Source organism: Lynx rufus, unplaced genomic scaffold (genome assembly GCF_022079265.1).
Source record: "Lynx rufus isolate CCGP_SWC_20201006 ecotype Redwood Valley unplaced genomic scaffold, mLynRuf1.p SCAF_4, whole genome shotgun sequence".
Lineage (NCBI taxonomy): Eukaryota > Metazoa > Chordata > Mammalia > Carnivora > Felidae > Lynx > Lynx rufus.
Window position 1 is genome coordinate 15,168,511 of NW_025814856.1, and position 20,413 is coordinate 15,188,923.

At 56.7% G+C, this 20,413-nt stretch overlaps 2 protein-coding genes across 2 annotated transcripts in view; one reads left to right on the forward strand and one right to left on the reverse strand.

Moving 5' to 3' along the window:
* FYCO1 (FYVE and coiled-coil domain autophagy adaptor 1) overlaps positions 1–20,413 on the reverse strand; it is a 75,203-nt gene that overhangs the window by 16,824 nt on the left and 37,966 nt on the right. The window contains 2 exon segments of the mRNA XM_047097603.1: positions 15,711–15,852; positions 19,823–20,040. Of these exon segments, the coding sequence (XP_046953559.1) occupies positions 15,711–15,852; positions 19,823–20,040 (360 nt within the window).
* CXCR6 (C-X-C motif chemokine receptor 6) lies at positions 4,991–10,671 on the forward strand. The gene is made up of 2 exons (XM_047097604.1): positions 4,991–5,240; positions 8,508–10,671. Exon 2 carries the CDS (start codon positions 8,529–8,531, stop codon positions 9,552–9,554), a length of 1,026 nt encoding a protein of 341 aa, XP_046953560.1. The 5' UTR covers positions 4,991–5,240; positions 8,508–8,528; the 3' UTR covers positions 9,555–10,671.

Sequence of the window (20,413 nt, forward strand, 5' to 3'; positions counted from 1 at the left end):
CCACGCGGTGCGCTCGCCGCCCGCTAAGCGACAGACGTAGGGGTGCAAACTGCTCGCGTGGAAGTTCAGAAGAGGGCGGAGAAATGCTGACAAAGGGAAGAACCGAGGACAGGTCCCGGAGGGCTGGAGACCGGGTCACGCATGGTGTGGCAGATGCTGGGTTCGCAGGGCGCCCGCTGCTGACTTACAAGGCCCCTCTGTCCGGGGGGAGAGCCGGTGCTGCCCAGGGAGAGGCCTCTGGCCTCCCGGGAAGCCTCCGGCACGAGACGGAGCTTCAAGACGTCACGCCCACTCGCCACCGGGCTCAGCAGCCCCTCTGGCATTTAGCTCTGTCGGCTGCCGGAGGGTGAGACGGCTGTCAGGCACCGCCGCGAGTGGGTGGTGGCGGGGCCAGCACGGGGAGCTGCCTAGATAACCAGGCACCCACTAGCACCCAGCTGCCCGGCCGGGGCTGTCCGCACACAGTCCCCGTCGGTCGGCCGGCCGTAAGCGGCACAGCCCGTCTTCAGACACCCTGCCCTGCAGGGGCGGAGCGCGGCGAGCCCTGAGCAAGCGGGCACTCCAGAGGCGGGAGAGGCCGTGTGGCTCCGGGTGGGGTCGTCACTCCGAGGTGGTCCCAGCCTTGGCTTTATGGCTGTGACTCTGGTGCCCTTCCCTCCTCCGAGGTCTGTTGTCCCTCCTCCACGCGGGCGAAGGGGGCGGAACCAGATGGGCTCCAGGCGGCGCTGGCTTGAGGAGGCAAGGTGTTTCAAAGGACCCTCCGCGGCCTTCTCCACTCTGGCCAGGGAAGGCACGGCGAGAACACGCCTGCTGCTACTGAGGGCAAGCCTGGTCCCTCGCTGTCCCAGTCTGACCTCCTCCCTGGCCGCCTCCTTCCCTCGCTCTGGCAGCCACTGGCTTCCAGATCCAGAATCACAGAAGGCCAGTCAGTGCAAGAGGGTGTTCAAGGGACTGACTATACAACCCCCACTTGGCGCCCACGGACACGGGGCTCCTGAGGAGCAGAAAGGGCCCGAGGCCGCTCAGGCCACTTGCTTTCATCCTCGTCCAAAGTGCAGACACCGTGCGAGAGAAACAAGTAAGCAGGGATGGAATAAACTCCGATGTTGTAGTTGGTTCTCTTGGTTTTCCAGCATCGAGGATAAAAGATGTCCTAACCTGTCATTCCTCTTCCTCCAGCTCCCCATCTCCGACCACGACAAGCCCTGATGACCCGTGGGTACACGCTTCCCAGGGTAGGTCCCCAGCCCCTGCCGGCCCAGGCTGAGACCCTGCGTGAGGGAGCTGAGCAAGGCAGGCATGGGCGGGTGATGCCCTCTCGAGGGTAACGATTAGGGGCATAGAGGTTTCTTCTCAAGGGCTTTTCAAACTGTGGCTCGCGACCCGTTTAGTGGGTCATGAATCAATTTAGTAAGTTATGACCAACGTTGGAAGAACGTGAACGGAAAGTACCAATATGGGGCGCCTGGGTGGCTCAGTCGGTTGAGCGTCTGACTTCAGCTCAGGTCGTGATCTCACGGTTCGTGGGTTCGAGCCCCGCCTCGGGCTCTGTGCTGACAGCTTGGAGCCTGGAACCTGCTTCGGATTCTGTGTCTCCCTCTCTCTCTGCCCCTCCCCCACTCGTGCTCTCTGTCTCTCTCTCTTCCTCAAAAATAAACATTAAAAAAAAATTTAAAAAAAGTACCAATGCAACAGTATACTGCACGTTTTAAGGGTTAGTACTGCTTCACGAAGCTCTTGCTTTGCCTTTCTGTGCATGCACGCAACCCCTTGGGTGGTCCTGTAAAACGTGTCTCTTACTGTGGGATGCGGTAGAAAAGCGACTTTTCTAGATCAGGATTAAAACAAAATTTAAAATTAAATCGGATTACAAACAAGCTTGAGAATGCCGGGGAACAAAAGCAAGGCCACTAGGGGGCACCCTAACTCCTCCCAGAACAATTTCCTTCTGTTGCCACTGCAGTGTTTTTCTCAGAGACAAGTTCACTGCCCGCAGGCCCTTCCTCCTCTCCTTGCTCTGGCCACAGGAGCCCACTGCTAGCTATGGTGACCGCTGACGACGTGCCACCCTCTCCCACTGAGTTTCCATCCAGAGCCTGTGGTCGGGAGAGCTGAACTTGGCTCGAGGCACGCACACCTGTTTGTCAACTTGCTCCACCCCCTGGGGCTGGTCACCTTGGCGTCCCTTGGGGGTCCTGCCCCGCCAGTCTATGCTCAATAAATGTCTAGACTGTGTGCCCTGGGTAAGCTGGTTTCTGTCCCAAATGTCCCCAACAGAGGACATGACCAAGGTTCTACTTTAGAACCAAATTAAGAATAAAGGGGACCAGCGGACGGTGAGGAAATCCCTGGCAATGCAGTCCAGGGGTCCATGCCTGCTTGGGTGAGGGGTCACAGGTGGGGTCCCCCCGGCTTGGTTCTCTACAATAGTTTCCGCTCACAAATCAAAATGCCTGCCTTTTCATTTAATTACTGTAGAATTTCAATCCTGCAAGCTGCCTGGGGAAGCAGGTCCTCTGACTGTTGGGACTGGCTGAGGAAGGCAAGGGTGCCTGAAAAGCCCCCCGTGGCCCAAGTCTCTTGCTGACATCCTTCCTAGCCTCGCTAAGCAGCCCTTTTCACTGTGCCCGATTACCCAGGGTCCACAGTCCCCAGGCCAGCTTCTATCTGTGGTCAGGAGACGGCTCTCTGCTTACGACGTGCTGCCCAATTCAGCCGCCACCAGCCTCAAGGGGCCATTTGAACTCAAACTCATCCAAAATTTTAAAACGCCAACAATTTGGCTCCTTGGTTGCAGTGGCCACACTTCAGGTGCCCCACGGCCACTGTGTGGGGGCAGCGCGGACGCAGGACACGTCCGTCCTCGCAGACAATGCTCGTGAACCGCACCGGCTTGCAGCACAGGGCTGAGCTGCGCGGGGAACCGCAGTGTGGGACCCGGGGGCATTTCCACATTTTACTATTCAAAGTAAATTCCCAGTAGTTTTCCTTTTAGTCAGTGGCTTCCTTTTTTACCCAAGTACCAAGCGATGAAGAACACTTGGTATTTTGATTTCTAATTACTTAGTAACCGCGGTCCGACCGCGACACCCAAAGCCGCATGCCTAACCTCAGAACCAAGAGCCAGGCATCACCGGGCACGCCGCTCCCAGCTCACTGCTCGGGCTATTTCTCTGAGGCTTTCGGTCCTAACTCATCCTCCACGGCCCCCGTCATCCGCCAGTGCTTTGCAGCTAGACTTCTGCCAGCAGCAGTGACCGCCTCACTCCGGGGTCCTGGGATGGACACTCCCCCCGGGCTCTGGGTTGGGAACGTCAGGTGCCCGGGAAAAGCGAGCAGGTCGGCGCTGACTTCCAGGACAGATCCGCAGCAGGCGCGGCCGCTGCTTTCCGTCTGTCCTTCCCCCAGTTCTGCTTGGAAAACGTTTCAGTATTCCAGGGGGAAGTCTAGGACCTATGCCTGGGTGTCTGCCCGTAAGAATGCTTAGAGCTTGGTTTCAGAGAAAAGGAAGGCCTTCAAAACAAAGAGCACTCCAAATCGGCAGACAAGAAGTCGCAAGCGGGCGCTTTGTAAAGTGGTTGAAATAAGGTTCTGTGCCGCTGCCCCCCAACGCCCCGACTCCGACGCTGTGAGCGGCTCCCTCCTCCAGCTCAGTTGCACGTCTTTCGCTGGAGAGCTTTCCCCTAGTGAAGGGTGACGACGTGCCCTCTCAAATACCTGCCCCCCCAGCAAGCGTGCGCACGGTGGTGGGGGGCACCGGGGTGAGGCCCGTCTCTTCCCACGGGGTGCAGACGCTTGCACGTCCGAGACAGCAGGGCATGGCCGCGTTGAGGGTGCTTGACAAGGCTCAGGCTGTTCTCTGTTCTGTGGACTGGTCCCAAACGACACAGCTGGCCTGTCCCCGGGGAAAAAAGCTCCTCTCTCCGAGCTCCGAAGGTTCCAAGATGAAAGGCTGGCTCACTCTGAAGGGATGTCTGTCGTAAAAGTCCTCTTTCAGAGGAGGGGTGCTTTGGCCCCGCTCGCCTGCGGTGTCTGGTTCAGCTCGTTCACCGTCCACTGGCCCGTGTCCCCCCACCGTCCGCCCAGGGGCAGACACCCCGCATAGCCTCCCGGCTCCTGCCCTCAGGGGAACATCTCGTTCGTGTGTACCAGTGTGGCGGGAGCGTTTGAACTAGTTCGTTCAAAAGGCCTTGAACATTCACTGGCGGTCTCCCAAGCTTCTGCTGGGACCCCCCCCAGATAGCTCCACGCTCACACGGACCCTCGTGACCTGGCGGCTCCGGGGGACAGGAGTGTCACGGGCAAGCGAGCTCCTCTCTCGACCCTTCTGCTTACTCATCTGTGAAGGACGAGGGCTGGACGGCTAGGTTGAGACGCACCCGGCGCCGAGCCTGGCTCCTAGTGGAGCTGAGTGCTAGTCCCTAGGTCCTAGGCCGTGCCTGGCCCCTGCTCCCAGCGCCTGACACCCTGCCCTTAGGAAGAGCCACAGGAGCCCGTGTGACCAGCAGACGTGCACCGGCCACGGTGGGGACCGGGCTGAACGCGGTGCAGGGTCAGGGGAGGGAGGCCTGGTGGCTCAGCGCGAGTCTGCTGCTGGGAAAGCAGAAATGGAGTCCACACCTCCAGAGACCTGGGTTTGTATCCTGGAAGCGCCAGTTTTTAGCTGTGTACACGCAGGGCTGTTATTTTGGCTGGGGTCCTCAGTGTTTCCATCTATAAAATGGGGACAGCACTGACTTTGCAGGGCTGCCGTTTTTTTGAGTGGGGGTCAGTGGCTATCAAGCATATCCAGAACCCAGGCCACAGCAACGCACTTTGCAGTGGTCCAGACCCAAACGGTTCCAAAGGGACAGGACTAGCGAGTGAAGTAATCTTACGGTACAAATGCCACCATCGTCACTGGGCTGCCTGGGCCAGACCTACTTACTGCTCCCCTTCGGTTTATAAACAGAAACCCTCGCAGGTCCTGACAGATGACTGCGCCCACAGCCAGGCGGCAGGGAGGGTAGCGCATCGGAGCCGCTGCTCCCTATCTCTGATCTCCCAAATTACGCGCGTGCAGGCAGGTCATGTGGATTCTGATGTACGAGGCAGGGGCAGGGCCGGGTCTCTTCTGATCACCAACCAAGGGCTCTCAGAAGATATTCAACGGAAACACGGACCACATCACAGACAGGTAGAGGCAGACCTTGTGCTGTGAACGCTCATCTCTGCAACACATCGACAGCGCCTCTCCACTGGTGAGTCATCCGTCTTCTTTAGAGTTAAAAGGCAGGTGCTAACCCCGGCTTGCTGGGGTCCTCTGATCCCTGCCCGCGGTGCAGTACCGTGTAAATGCCCGGACTTTAGAGCCCGACCGCTCTCGGTCTGAATTCTGCCTTTGCCCCACGACTAGAGAATTGTGGAAATGACTTAGCGTGGTACGGGGCGCACGGTCCGTGCTCGTAAGCTGACGGCACTGGGGGTACCCTCCCCGGGAGACCAGGACAGGCTGGCCACTGGCCACATCTGTTCACGGAATAATCTCTCCGTCTCCATTTTCGTTTCTCCTTCATTATAATTTACAACACTGGCTGCTCTCTCGGGCGGCTGTCTAGTTTCTTTTCTCAAGGTAAGTCAATATACCACTGCAGGGACTTCAGAAAAGGAGAGACTTAGGGGGAAGGGAAAGAAGTCAGCCCCGACTCCGCACCAGACACAAGCTGCTGATCAATTCTGGGCTTTTTTTTTTTTTTTTAAATGTTTTAGAACATATAGTCAAAACTGGGGCGCCTGGCTGGTTCAGTCGTGGAGCGTGCGACTCTCCATCTCGGGGTTGTGAGTTCAAGCCCCACGTTGGATGTGGAGCCTGCTTAAGATATATGCACATCTCGGGGCGCCTGGGTGGCGCAGTCGGTTAAGCGTCCGACTTCAGCCAGGTCACGATCTCGCGGTCCGTGAGTTCGAGCCCCGCGTCAGGCTCTGGGCTGATGGCTCAGAGCCTGGAGCCTGTTTCCGATTCTGTGTCTCCCTCTCTCTCTGCCCCTCCCCCGTTCATGCTCTGTCTCTCTCTGTCCCAAAAGTAAATAAAAAAATTAAAAAAAAAAAAGATATATGCACATCTGAGGAAAAGGTCTGTGGCTTTTAGGAGATTCTCAAAGGGGTTTATGATCAAAGGAAGTTCAGAATCATGACCAATTTTACATCCTTTTGGACATCCATTCATTGGAATACTTAATTAACAGCCAATGCTAATTGTGCAGACTTACTCTGTTGTGAGAAATTTAAGCGTACTGCTTTCTCCCGACTCACTAAAAAGCACTTCCTAAACCTAAACATAGTTTGAGCTATATTCTATTGTCTGTCTGAATTGTAACTTGCTGATTTGTTCAGTATCAGACATTTACACTGCTTCCAGAGCTGAACACTGTATTACTTAAAAAAAAAAAAAAGTTGCATAGATCAACACAGGGCTTTGGCTACTCAAGACAAAGAAATGAATGATCTTAACCTTTCTGGAAGGGAAACTCATTCTCAGCTACTCAATCTGCACAGAGCTGGGCGGTTTCCAGTCCGTCGGCACAGCACCCAAGTTTGCCAATTATCACAAGCGAGTTTGCACGGGCCCTTTGAGGGAACGTGTAATGCCAGCGCCAGGAGGATTTTCTTGTAAAAAGGCAAGAGGGAGGCAGGCAATAATGGAGATGTGATGTTACTCTTAAGGAGAGCAGAGCCGCCTGTGCACGTGCTAAGAGCTGAAAAAGATGTTTCCGTCCCCGCGTGAAGCAGGAACACACACACATCATCTGACCTACTTAACCCAGGAGTCCGAACGGCTGGCGGGGTAGCGTTATTACGGCTGGCCTGTCACCCTTACTGATCTCACATCTTGTGGTTGAGGGGCAGGGGCTTTTCACGGAGGCGTCTTACCCCAAGGCGAGCTTCCTCCTTGCAGAGAAAGGGCACTCTGTTCCCAGGAGGACCGGCAGGGCTGATACCGTCTCCAGTCAGGACAAGGAGTCCTCAAGTCAATCAGAAAGGAAGACGTGATCTCTCCTTGTACACGCCCTTGTCCGGCTGGCTGACATTCTGCCTTTGCTACACCAAATGCCTGTCCTTCTCGAAACGCCTTCTCGAGGTGCTAGCGAGGTATGGCCCTGGGTCACCGGAAATGAGCCGCTGCGTGCCGGCTCTCTGCAGGTCAGTGACCTGGCACCCCAGGGCCGGTGCTGCCGTAGCCGCCTCTGCTCTCATGCCCGAGTACATCACCCTCGCGTCCTGTCCCTGCTCCTCGGCAGGGTCACAGGGCAGAGGGAAGTGACGGCCCTGAAAGGCCGGGAGCCCCGGGCAAGAAAGGCGGCTGTGGTGGCCGCTGCCTGCCTCACTGCAAGGCTGGCCCCCCGCGGGCGGGCCTTCCATTTGTTCAAGGAGACCCCTTGGGCATAAACTGCTAGTCTCGAAAGCTAAAGTGATGTTCCCTTCTGGGGAGATGCTCCGTTTAAGAGGGTCCTGGGGATCAAGAAGTCTTCAGGAAACCAGGCTCCGGTGGAGGAGGGTCGTGTGACGGGCGGTGAGGGGCCGGCTGGGCTGGGGCTGGGCTGGGAGGGCAGCTGCCCGCTTCCCCGGCCGTGACCAGCTCAGCCACAGTGCTGGGCAGCCGGGGCTTCCCATGCCTGTCTCCCCACCTCCTAAATCTAGGCAGCTAAGGGCAAGAAAAGACAGAACGGACCGTCTACCCTGGTGGGAGAGGGTCAGCCCGCGAGTCCCTGCTGGTCTGCAGAAGTCTCCTCAATGGTGGAGCCCCCGGGGAGGGGGGCTACTTGGCTTAGCTTCCGCAGTTAGCAGCTCAGGGCTCTCATTCAACAGAAAATGAGGCCCAGGATGGGCGGACGAAGGCAGGCCGGACCATGAGAGAGCAGTTCTTGGGGCGCCTGGGTGGCTCAGTCGGTTAAGCTTCCGACTTCGGCTCAGGTCACGATCTCACGGTTCGTGAGTTCAAGCCCCGCGTCGGGCTCTGTGCTGACATCTCGGAGCCCGCAGCCTGCTTCAGATTCTGCGTCTCCCCCTCTCTCTCTGCCCCTCACCAGCTGGTGTGCGTGCGCGCACGCTCTCTCTCTCTCTCTCTCAAAAATAAATATTAAATGAAAATAGGTAAAAAAAAAAAAAAAAAAAAAAAGTTCTGCACTTCCAGGAGGGCAATGCCCACACTCCACCACATGGCGACCTTTGCCTTCAAGGCCAGCTGGCACAGGATTTTATGGACTGTGCATGCGGGTCAGGTATGTGTTGTCTGTGAGGCGGGTGACAGCCTTAGAATCTTAGGGCCCATTCAGGGTCCCTCATCCCGCCCAGGCAATCGCCCCTCAGCTCTGGCTGTCTCCAGGGTACTGGAATGTGCTGCCACTGACCAGAACTCAGGTGGGTTGAGGAGATGACTACACGCCCCCTAAAAGTGGGGCAACAGGACTGTGGGAGGACAGGAGGTGTCCCCCTCGGCCCTGACTAGAGATCCTGTGTCTGCCTCCCAGGTGTTCATCAGAACGCACGCCATGGCTGAGGACGACTATGTGGACCCCGGCTTCTTCAACACGTCCAGCGACGGCAGCTGGGGGCACGAACGCTTCTTGGAGTTCCGCAAGGTCTTTCTGCCCTGCATGTACCTGGGGGTGTTCATCTGTGGCCTGGCGGGGAACGCGCTGGTGCTGGTCATCTACGTCTTCTACCAGAAGCTGAAGAGCCTGACGGACGTGTTCCTGGTGAACCTGCCCTTGGCCGACCTGGTGTTCGTCTGCACCCTGCCCTTCTGGGCCTACGCGAGCATCCACGAGTGGGTCTTCGGCGACGTCCTGTGCAAGACCCTGCTGGGCATCTACACCTTGAACTTCTACACATCCATGCTCATCCTCGCCTGCGTCACCATTGACCGCTTCGTCGCGGTGGCTCGGGCCACCAAGGCCTACAACCAGCAGGCGAGGCGGATGGCCTGGGGCAAGGCCATCTGTCTGTTCATCTGGGGGGCCTCCCTGCTGCTTTCGCTGCCGCAGATAATCTACGGCCACGTCCTCTATCTCGACAAGCTCGTCTGTGGTTATCACGACGAGGAGATTTCCACTGTGGTTCTCGCCACCCAGATGACCCTGGGGTTCTTCCTGCCCCTGGTCGCCATGATTGTCTGCTACTCGGTCATAATCAAGACTCTGCTTCGCGCCCGAGGCTTCAAGAAGCACAAGTCTCTGAAGGTCATCTTCCTGGTGGTGGCTGCGTTCCTGCTGACCCAGACGCCCTTCAACCTCGTGAAGCTAATCCGCAGCACGAACTGGGAGCACTACACCATGACCAGCTTCCACTATGCCATCATCGTGACAGAGGCCATCGCCTACCTGCGGGCCTGCCTTAACCCCGTGCTCTATGCCTTTGTTGGCTTGAAGTTTCGGAGGAACTTCTGGAAACTCGTGAAAGACCTTGGCTGCCTCCCTTACCTGGGGGTCTCAGGTCAATGGAAGTCTTCCGACGATGCCTCCAAGACCTGTTCTGCCTCTCATCACGTGGAGGCCACCAGCATGTTCCAGCTGTAGGCCTCGGCCGGGCTTGGAGAGCCGCTCAGGAGCTTATAGGAGCATGGCTGTGCGCTCTGGACGCCACGAGGAAGGCTTTGTTTAGGACTTACGCATTCTCACGGAGAAGGCATGCAGCAGCCGGTGTGGGAGCCTGCTTCTCGGGCATGAACGCAATCTGCTCTCTTCTCAGACCCTCAGGCCTAAAGCTCAGGGTTGGGGGAAGGGCTCTAAAACCCGGAAGGGCTTTCCTTCCTCCATCCCCAAGAATGCTGGCTCCGAGGGAATGAAGTGCGACCCTTAAGACCTTAGGCCCTCCTCCGTGGGGGCTGGGACCGGATGCTGAAGGGGGAGCATGGCCACAAAGCTGCTGAGGGCAGGTGACACTCCAGGCTCTCCGGTACAGAAGGTTCTTCTGGCCACTGGGAAGCGGGGAGACGAGAGCAGCCATGAAAACGAGGGCTCGTTCATCTGGCTCAGACCTCAATCGCCAGGTACCTGACAGAAATGAGATCAGGTTCTGCTTCACCTTCGGGTTTCGCCTTTATATGGAGAGATGATTACGTTCTCTTCGATTAATCTCGGAAGGAGGAACACCAGGGGACATGAACGGGCCCAAACGAATTACTCTGCTGAGGGTCCCAGCGGTCCAGAGGATGCCAGGAGAACGTGCAAAGCAGAGTTTACGACCATCATGGATCTAAGCAGCAGTTCTGAATCGGATTCTCGGGTGGGTTTGCTCATTTAAAAACTAAGCTGTCCAATGCCCGACATGCTCGCACGCAGATAAATCATGTATCAGTGTATGTAGGATACAAACACACGCATATCAAATGGCATATGTCTTTCGTGGCTACGAAATAAAACCCTTTTAAAGTCTCCAAGCTATGTTTATCCCCAGGCACATTTTACTTTACCGTATGCTTGGCACATACTGGAGGTGATTACTTGTGGGCTCAGAGCATTGGGAAAGCAGTTAAAATTGTGAACTTTGAGGGCGCGGCCCGATCAAGGAAATGGAACACATCAGTGATAATGCTTTCACCGTGGCTTTCAACCTCCTGCCCAAAATGTGAGGTACGCTTGTGTCACCTCCATAACATGGTCACACGATGAAGCACTTCTAAATGGCAGACGCTTGTGTGTGGTTTTTAGATTAGATCCTTGTAGCCATCGGCTCTATCGGCTTAAAGTTGCCTTTCTGGCTCATGCTTCGCAAAACCACTCACCAAACTGGAGAGGACCAATCACCTACGGTGAGAGAGCGAGCGGGCGAGCGAGTGCACAGGCAGGGCGGTGGGTCCGACCCGGCTGAGCGGTGGGGCTACGGGGCTGTCGTGGAGCCCCAGCTCCGGTGCTCACTGGTGAGCATGACCAGCTGGCAATCTCTTAACCTCTTTTGTTTTGGCGAGACACGGGCCATAACAGCCCCCGCCTCTGGGGGCTGGGGATGGGGGGGGACTTGGGACAGTGCATACAGAACCGTTAGCACAGGGGGCACTCGAGGGTGGGAGGGCCCCAAAGACGGCAGTGACAGCTCAAGACCTAGTGACACAAGGAGGCCACAGGTCTGTCCCGTGCGGGTTGGCAGGGCGTGGGAAGGGCGCCTGCCGTGTCACACGCACCCTGGTCCAGCTGCGCACAGGCTGGGCCTCGCAGGCCCACGTGACCCCCGTACAGTCTCACACTCGTGCCTAAATGCACCCTGGAGGGCGGCAGCCTCATGGGACACAGGCCCTGTGGACTGAGTGCTTCCTCACATGGCAAACTCTGCCCTTTCTATGGTGACAAGCCTGACTTTTATCTTCTTTAAATTGGCTTCAAATACAAAAAAAAAAAAAGCAACAGGAAAAAAAATAAAAAGTACAAACTGGCTTCAAAGTGGGAGTTTCACATGCCCCCCCCCTTTGTGCGTTCATCTCAAGGGTTAGCATTTCTGATGGAGGGGCCCCCGGCCCCTCACTTCCCCAGAACGAGAGACGGAGGCCCTGCCTGGAAAGGAGGACGTGAAGAAGCCGTAACCGGGGGCCCCGCAGCCGTGTGGCGTGACGGGCAGAGCAGGGCTCCGGCCCTGTGCGTCCCGGGATGAGGTGCTCGGCCTCCTAGGGCCCAGTTCACCATCCGCACCACCGGCTGAGGGCGGCCCTCCGTCCAGGAGTGCCCGTGAGGCCCGGACGGCGGACCGTGGGGGCCAAGCTGGGGGCTGCCTGGCCGAGGCAACGGGGCCGCTGGGCTCTCCCCAACCAGGCGCCTGCCGGGCTGAGGCAAACCACACCAGGCACCGGTCAGGCCGCACCCCGCCCCGCCCCAGGCCTGGGTTATACGCCCTCTCTCCAGGCTCCCCGCAAAAAGGGTGCATGCGTCCTTCTAAGGCTTCGGAAAACCCAGGAATGGCACAGCAGCAGAATCTTCCTTTACCTTCTGTGTGTTCTCCCTCACTGGCCCTATACTCCTCTGGACTCTCATCTGCTACGCCTGAGAGTCGGGACTCTTCCCAGCCCTCCCCTGGGCACAGGGCAGTGCTGGCAACAGAGGCCGGCACAGCCCGCGTCGGGAGCGGAGGCCTTTGACGACGTGACTTCGTTCTGTCCACACAACAGCCCCACGGGGCGCAAGTTCCCGGCCTCGGTCCTGCTCTGCTCCTCCCCTGACTGTGCTCACACGCAGCAGCGCGCGACGGGGCGCAGGTGGGAGCGGGGGCTGTAGAAGGGTGGGCCAGGCTGCCTCGAGCGCGGCCTCGGGGTCCGCGGGCAAGCTACTCCCTCGCCATGTCCCCGACACTTCAGGGCCATTAGCGGTCCCGCGTGGCCGCCCGGACGGGTGGTGAACATGGGGTGACCCCGATTCCAGGGGCCGCCCGGGAGCCAGAAGCCCAGGTGATCTCAGTGAGCATTCCGGACGGAGGGATTGGTGCTGCGGGAGAGAATGGCTGAAGCCTCCCCTGCTGGCGGGGTCCAGGAGTGGAGGGAGTGGTCACTCTGACCTCCTCCCCCAAGGGGCCCCCCAGGCGGTGCCTCTTTCATGCGCCCGGTCCTCCACGGTCCGTGGGGACTCCCAACACCGAGCCGCGCGAGGCCTGGCGCGCTCGTCCCCATGCTTCAGGTGAGGAAACTAGTTGAGAGAGATTAAGACCCGCCAAAGCTCACCCGGCACAGCCAGGGCTAGGACTCCGGTGAACAGCCTTTCTCTGCCCCCAAGTGTTGCCCAACAGAGGTTTCCTGCAGCGGATGCGCTCAAGGTACCCGCCAGCTCCGTCCTCCTCACGAAGGGGGAGAACGCTGGGCTAACCCGAGCACAAGGTGGCTTTTTGCCTTCACGGTCACTACCGTATCCTGTTCTCGTTTTGTGTCTGAGATACAGGCGTCCCATCTCCCGGCCAGTGATCAACCGACCCCAGCCCCCCAGCAAAGCACTCTGACGGGGAAGTACCAGTTAGTTACAAAGCGATTACTGGCAAAGGTGCCCCGAGGGTCAGGGACCGTCTCGACGACTTTAGCTCAGTGTCACTGGGCACTGGGAGAGGTTTTCCTTGGAGAAACACTGGGGTACCAGGCGCAAGCAGGAGACGGGCCCGGCTCAGCGCCTGGCATCACAACACACGCGGGACATCACAGAAATGAGGCGCCTCCACGGGAGGCCTCCCAGGCGCCAGGCACCAGGCTCGGCGCTTTACGCACACCCTTCTCATCGAATCTTCCTGCCGGTCCCAGAGGGGGACGGTCCCCATCTCTCCTAGGGGAGGGCACTGAGTTCGGGAGGCTGCGGTACCCCCAGTCCACGGAACCTGGAGGTGGCAGCTTACGCTCCGACCAGGTGTCGGATTCTGGAGATCAAGCTCTTCACGGCCGTATGGCCCGTTCGTCTCGTGACCAGAAGGGGAGGCCAGGCCGGGGTGGAAGCAGAGCGGAGGCCGAGAGACCCAAGGCCCAGCCCTGCGACGGGCTGGTGGGAGCTTTCTCTCCATCTCCGCCTGCCCCCTCGGTGCCGAGCACAGAAGGACACCTGGTCCCTGGAGAAGGCCGAGCGGGAGCTCGGCTGAGTGTGGGGAGCGGGTGCGGATAGGCCCGTCTGGAGGGCTCTGAAAAACGCCATCTTTTCTCCCCAGGGAAGGGGTTGTGCTTCTGTTTCTCATCGGTGGGGGCCAGTGGGAGGCTGCTCGGGGGTGTGGGGACCTCTGCCCGTCCCCTCACTGCCAGGAAGGGCGAGGCAGACAACTTCATTGCCCGCAGAATGTGTATACGTTGCAGGGCGGGAGGCAGAGCACAGGCTTCTGATGTGTACATGGGGAAGTGGGGCCCTGAGAAGAGAAATGAACTCTTTGGAATGAACCTTAAGCCTGTGGACAGAGGGAGGGGTTCTGGGCTCAAAGCCTAGTGCTGACACTTACAACCCCGTGCCCTGGAGTGGCTTATCTGGCCTCCCGAGGCTTCAGCAGCTTTACCTGTAAAATGAGGACCGTAATCCCTAAGCCTCGAAGGGCTGGGCAGGGACCGAGCGAGGCCACGCACAGAGGCGGCCGGCACAGGAAGGTGCCCGGCAGAGTGGCTTTCGACAACACAGCTTCCCAGCAGCCTTCTTTCCTCTGTGGATTTGGACACACCGGGTGTTCAGTCCCTTCCGGATCACTTCTTACTTTGGACTTGCTGATTTCTTTCTCGAAGTTTCCCATTAGGGAGGCTTACACAAATCCAGGCTTACCGCCCGCACTTTTTCAGGGTCCTGGCGTTTCTGATCGGTCTTAGGAAGAAAAAGAACGTACGACAAAGCTACCAGAGACACTTGGGTCTTCTCTGATGCACAGAGATGGCGTGTGAGGGTGCAGGCCCTTAGCTGAGTAGCAGAGGCCGCAGGGACCGCAGGCTCCCGACTGCCAGGCCCAGATCCACCCTAGGGGCTGCGGGCCAGCGCACTGGTGGTTTCCTTTCCCTGGGACACTTCCTGATTTCCCGGGACCGAAACACAGGTATTTGTCAGCGGTCAGAGCGCCTTCTGTTTCTGTTCTTACTGGCAAAGGGGAAGGTGAGGGGCGAGGGAAAGAGGGAGCTGCAGGGGGTCACTCTCTCCTGCAGGCGACAGCCAAAGGCCGTCCTCCCAGGTCTGGAGGCCCCAGTCCTGCTCACCTCACCACCTACCCACCCGGCGGGGAGTACAGTTGCCAGGTGATGGCGGCTCCGTGGCTCAGTGCCCTTGGGAGAACACTGCAGGCTGTGGGGTCAGGGGCACTTCAGGAGGCGGGGGTTCCGGGAAGGGAAAGGCAAGGCCCAAAGCCGCGGAAGCAGCACTGCACAGGGGCTGATGGGCTGGGTGATCCTGTGGGCTCTCTCCATGAGGCTACAACACGAGCGTTTGGTCACCCTCCAGTCAGAGAACAGGGGAGTGCGGAGGGATACACATAAGCCTAAAATTTCTTGCACTGAGTGCTCCGTGAGGATTCAATACATCTCCTGCACGGCAGAAATCCTGGCTGATTAATCCTAGCCCTCCTCTGAGTCCTGGGCAGGAAGAGAGGGGCAGAGATGTGAATGTGGGTATTGGCCAGGTGCATCACGAAACTCCCTAACTGGAGGGAAAGTGGGTCGAGAAATGCCTGGACCCAGGGGGGGCCCATGTAAATTCTTTCTTGGCTTTGGAGCAGTCTGTGCTTTGCTGTAGAAACCGCATTTAAGCCCGATAGCAGGGACTGAGAGACGCTGAGCAGGGCTGCCGTGGGGGGTGGGGGGCTTGACCTTTTCCTGTGGGTCCCCTTGGCATAAACTCTTGACACGGAAGCATGGTGGCACTTCGTGAGGTTACCTCATATTATTTAAAAATTGGCCTTTGCAAAACTCTTCTCGCAAACCTTGTTGGAAAACAGCTGGCCTGGAAAAGCGAGAAGACTGGTGGAGAGTAAGTACCGACGGACTAGCAGGACACAGAGAGACACGAGGGGTGCACGTGCACGGCGGGGCAACCGGGTGAAGAGGCAGTGGGTGGGTGGGTGGCCGTCCGCAAGCCCAGGACCCTGACGTAGAACTTCCAGTCTCCAGAACTGTCCCGAGCACTGTTCTGAGGCACCTTCCCTTAAGCAAAGACAGCCAATCCTGCTTCCCAAGTCTCACTTTCCTGGTCCTTTAATCAGGGGGCACAAGGGCCCGACACCCAGTGAGCACACAGGAAGTAAAGGTGAGGTCTACTCACTGTTCGGGCATGTTAGGGTCGAGGGAGTCAGTTTCGGTGGGTGTCTCAGGCGAGGAGCCCGACTCCTGAATCTGGCACAGCTCCTCATCGGTGATGATGTCAAACGCGGCATCGTCCGGCGGCCTGCAGTCCGCGTCTACACCTGGGCCACAGAGGCGGGTGGGGAGAGAAGAGACACACGCAGTTACGCACAGGATGGGGAGGGGACGCCGGGAGGCGAGGGGCTGTAACTGTGCGGGATGGGCCACCGGGACACGCTCTAAGTGCCCGCTCAACCCACAGCTACTCTGTCTGGGAGAGAAATGGCTGCTGAGACATTCCAGAAAGCGGTGGGGCCTACAGGGAAGCTGAACACATGAATTAAGAGATTTCTCTGAAGCTCCTCAGTCGAGTCTTAAAGAGATTCAAGCCCTTACATATTCTCTGAGGCCTCTTATTCAGAAAGAAACAAACAAACAACCTGTCAAAACCTCATCAGGAAAGAACCTAACAGAAAAGTAAACACACTTCTCTGCTGCTGAGTCCTTGCTCCCGAAGACACAGACACGACTTATTTATGCCTCCTTTGAAACCAAGATTCTGTCTGGATCCTGCGTTTCCATCTCCATCCACTGGGGGATGGGAAAGACCCTCCCTCTGCCCGAGGTGGCAGTGACCGCTGTGCTTCTGACTGGGGGACTTGTGTCTGACTTTGCAGGCCACTCAGTAGGAGGGACGCCGTACGGACATTCCTGTGCCGGCCACCTACCCACACGCACGCTCCTGCATGCAGCATGGAAGATGTGACGGCAGGCCTGAGGCGAAAGAAAGGCAGACAGAAGGGAAGATAGAAAAAAAGGAAAGACAGAAAGAAATGCAGATAGACAAGGAGACAGGAAATGTCAGGAATCAAAACAAGTGACCTCGGGGCTCTGGCACAGTGCCACCCTCTGTCATCACTGGAACACCTGCCTGTGAGTCAGGGCAGGGGAGATTCCTGGACTGTTTAGCAAGAACAGTTCACGAGAGCTCCAAGTTTCCAGCCGGCTCCACCACAGGGCTAGTGGGACAGGCCGTGCTCTAGGAAGAGCAGGACGTGGGGCTTGAGACACAGGCTGAAGAAGGAGACCAGAGACTGGTTTCCTTCCACAGACCCAGTCACACTTCTGAATCTGCCTTCTGAGGCTGGTAGAGGGAAGGAAGGAGGATGACAAAGGAAGGGACAATGAGCCCCAGGTGCCCCAAATCGGGAGATTCACCGAGAGAAATCAAAGAAGACTTAAACAAGTGGAGAGCTATACATGTTCACTTATTGGAAGACTCAATTTTGTTAACATGTCAATTCTCTTCGACGTGATCTAGAAAGCACGTCTCAGTCAAAATTTCAGCAGGATTTCTTGTAGAAGCTGACAAACTAAATTCTAAAATTTACACGGGTACAGGAAACCATCAAAATCCCACAGGACGAAACAGACAGCAACCTCTTTGACCTCAGCCTCAGCAACTTCTTACTAGACATGTCGCCGGGGGCAAGGAAAACAAAAGCAAAAAATGAACTATTGAGACCTCATCAAGATAAAAAGCTTCTCTACAGTGAGGGAAACAATCAACAAAACGAGGCAACCGATGGAATGAATGGGAGAAGATATCTGCAAGCGACATATCTCCTAAAGGGGGAGTCTCCAAAACCTATAAAGAACTTGTCAAACTCAACACCCAAAAAGCAAATAATCCAGTGAAGAAACGGGCAGAAGGCATGAAGAAACACTTTGCCAGAGAAGACATCCAGATAGCTTAACAGACACATGAAAACATGCTCAACGTCACTCACCATCAGGAAAATACAAATCAAAATCACAATGAGACAGATGCCACCTCACACCTGTCAGAATGGCTAAAATTAACTCAGGAAACGACAGCTGTCGGTGAGGATGCGGAGAAAGGGGAAGCCTCTTGCACTGTTGGTGGGAACGCAAGCTGGTGCAGCCGCTCTGCAGAACAGGATGGAGGTTCCTCAAGAAACTGAAAACAGAACTACCCTATGACTCGGCAATTACACTACTGGGCATTTATCCAAAGGTTATAGGAGTGCCGACTTGAAGGAGCACATCTACCCCAATGTTTATAGCAGTGCCACCAACAACGGCCACATTACGGGAAGAGCCCAAGTGTCCATCGACTGATGAATGGATAGGGAAGATGCGTGTGTGTGTACGTGTGTGTATACACACATACGACGGGGTATTACTCGGCGATCGAAAAGAATGAAATCTTGCCATCTGCAACAACACGGAGGAACTCGAGTGCGTTATGCTAAGCAAAGTCAGTCAGTGAAAGACAAGTATCATACGATTTCACTCATCCGTGGAATTTAAGAAACAAAACAGATGAACTTAGGAAAAATAAAAACACAGAGGGAGGCAGACCATAAGAGACTCTTATATACAGAGAAAGACTGAGGGTTGCTGGAGGGGAGGTGGGGGGGGCGGGATGTGGTGGGCATTAAGGAGGGCACCTGTTGGGATGAGCACTGGGTGCTATATGTAGGTGATGAATCACTAAATTCTACTCCTGAAACCAACGCTAACCTATACGTCTAGTCAGCTAACTGGAGTTTAAGTTAAAAAGAAATAAAATAAAAATTACATGGATATGCAAAACACCTAGGATAGCCAACACTCTGATAAAGAACAAAACTAGAGGGGACCCGCTCTACCTGATTTGAAGACTCATTAGGACACCATGGTGATCTCAACAGTGCGGTATTGGTGAAAGAGAAGGCACGTGGATACATGGGATGGGTCAGAAAGTCCGGATACAGACCCACATACATAAGAGCAACTGATTTTAGAAAATGGTGCAAAGGCAGTTCTATGAGAACGGACTTGTTAACCAATGGCGGTGGAAACGCTGGACAGCCATATGCAAAAAAATGAATCTCTACATGTGGCTTGTAGCATACACCAAAATCAATTCAGAATGGATCACAGACCTAAAACCGTGAAATTTCTAGGAAAAACAAACAAACCAGGAGATCTTTGTGTCCTTAGGGTAAGCAAAGATAGATATGATCCCAAAAGATAAGAAAAAAATTGATCCATAAGGCAAAAAAAAATTGATGGATTGGACTTCATGAGAATTCCAACCTTCCGTGTTTTGGAAAACGTTTTTGCTCTTTCAAAGAAGGTGAAAAGACAGGTTTCTAGTTGGGAAAAGGTATCTGTGAAACAAATCTATTAAATAAGTTCTACCCAGAATCTATACAGGACTCCCAAAACTTGATAAAAAAGAATGAAAAACGCGTTTGAGGAAGATACTGTTTGAGGAAGGCTGTGTTCACAGTGCATCCTGCCAACTCGACGCGGTTCTTCGTACCCAGTATACAGAACGGGGCCCGCCAACCTCCTTGATGGTCCAGTTAAACAAGAGGGGAGCTCACGGGATCTCGGAAGGCTGGCTGACCTGCGCCCAGGCAGAGGCCAAGGAGGAGCCCAGAGGGACCAGCCACGGGAGACGGTGCTGCCTGAGCCGGGCCCAGCCTCGCTCCTGCCCCTGCCGTGTCAGGCCTGCCTCGCTGCTAGTCTGTATCCCCAGGGCAGTGCCGAGAGGGCAGCCTGGCCCGCCCGGCGGGGCTGTGCTGGGAGCAGGGCCAGCGGGAACCGGATCCCACTTCCTCTCCCCGAGCGCAGTGAGAGGGCGCGGGAGAACGTGTCCTCCTCGGCCTGCCGTGGCGCGAGCCACAGGGAGAAGGTGAAGGATGTGGTCGTTTCCACGCAGCTCCGGGCCCGTGGCTGCTCCGCTGGGAGGGCTGGGTTATTGGGGCTGAGGCTCCGGAGGCAGTATTTTCCACGGTGTGGGGGACGTCCCACTGGTAGCACACTGAGTTACGAAGTACACGGACCTCGTGTTAAATAACGCTGAATCGTATCAGGAGAAAGTTATTCACCTTTCAATTCTCTTTCTATCCTAACTACATAAAAACGGAAAGTCTCAAATCGGCGCAATACATTTTTGGCGCCCCTTTAACGCCCGAGTCCGGAAAACACTGAATCAAGCTGACCAGCCACGGGGGGGCGGGGGAGGGGTGGCACCTAAGCACACGGGGGCGGGGAGGGCAGGGGTGGGAGCCTGACCTTGGCCTCCGGCGGCCTGGGGCCCGGCTCGGCCTGGGGCCGGCGACAGCGCAGGGCTGGGCTCTCCCTGGCTGGTGCCCGAGCTGGCGCTGTCGGGGGAGCCGGGGCCGTCACTGAACTTGCGGAAGCAGGCCCTGCAGCAGCGCTCCTTCTTGCCGCCGTGCTTGGTCAGGACGTAGTTGTTGCAGCAGTAGTAACAGAAGATGCGGCCACAGATCCTGGGGTGAAACAAGCACGGGCCGTGAGGACGCCGCGCCGCGGGCCTCGCGGTCTGCCCGGCACCAGAACCGGGCTCTGGAGGCCACACGGCTCCTCGGGCGGGGCTCCGCCCCCACTCAGGAACGTGGCCTCACGGTCAGTTTGGTGAGATGCCGACTGAAGCCATCCTGACAAGCGCACTGGGAGGCGACGTTTTATTTCCCCAGGTGCCGGGAGGCAGGGGATAGGGTACGTGGTTGAGCCCACCTTCTGGGACACACTGACGTGGGGGTTCAGAGGCTCTGAGGGGCCACAGACCCACCCGGGGCCGTGCTGATGACTTTCTATCTGCCTTGGCCCCCACTGAGATTTATAGAATATTTATATATTTAT

Excerpts from the sequence above, each read along its gene's own strand:
- CXCR6 (XM_047097604.1), top strand. The coding sequence starts at position 8,529 with ATGGCTGAGGACGACTATGTGGACCCCGGCTTCTTCAACACGTCCAGC.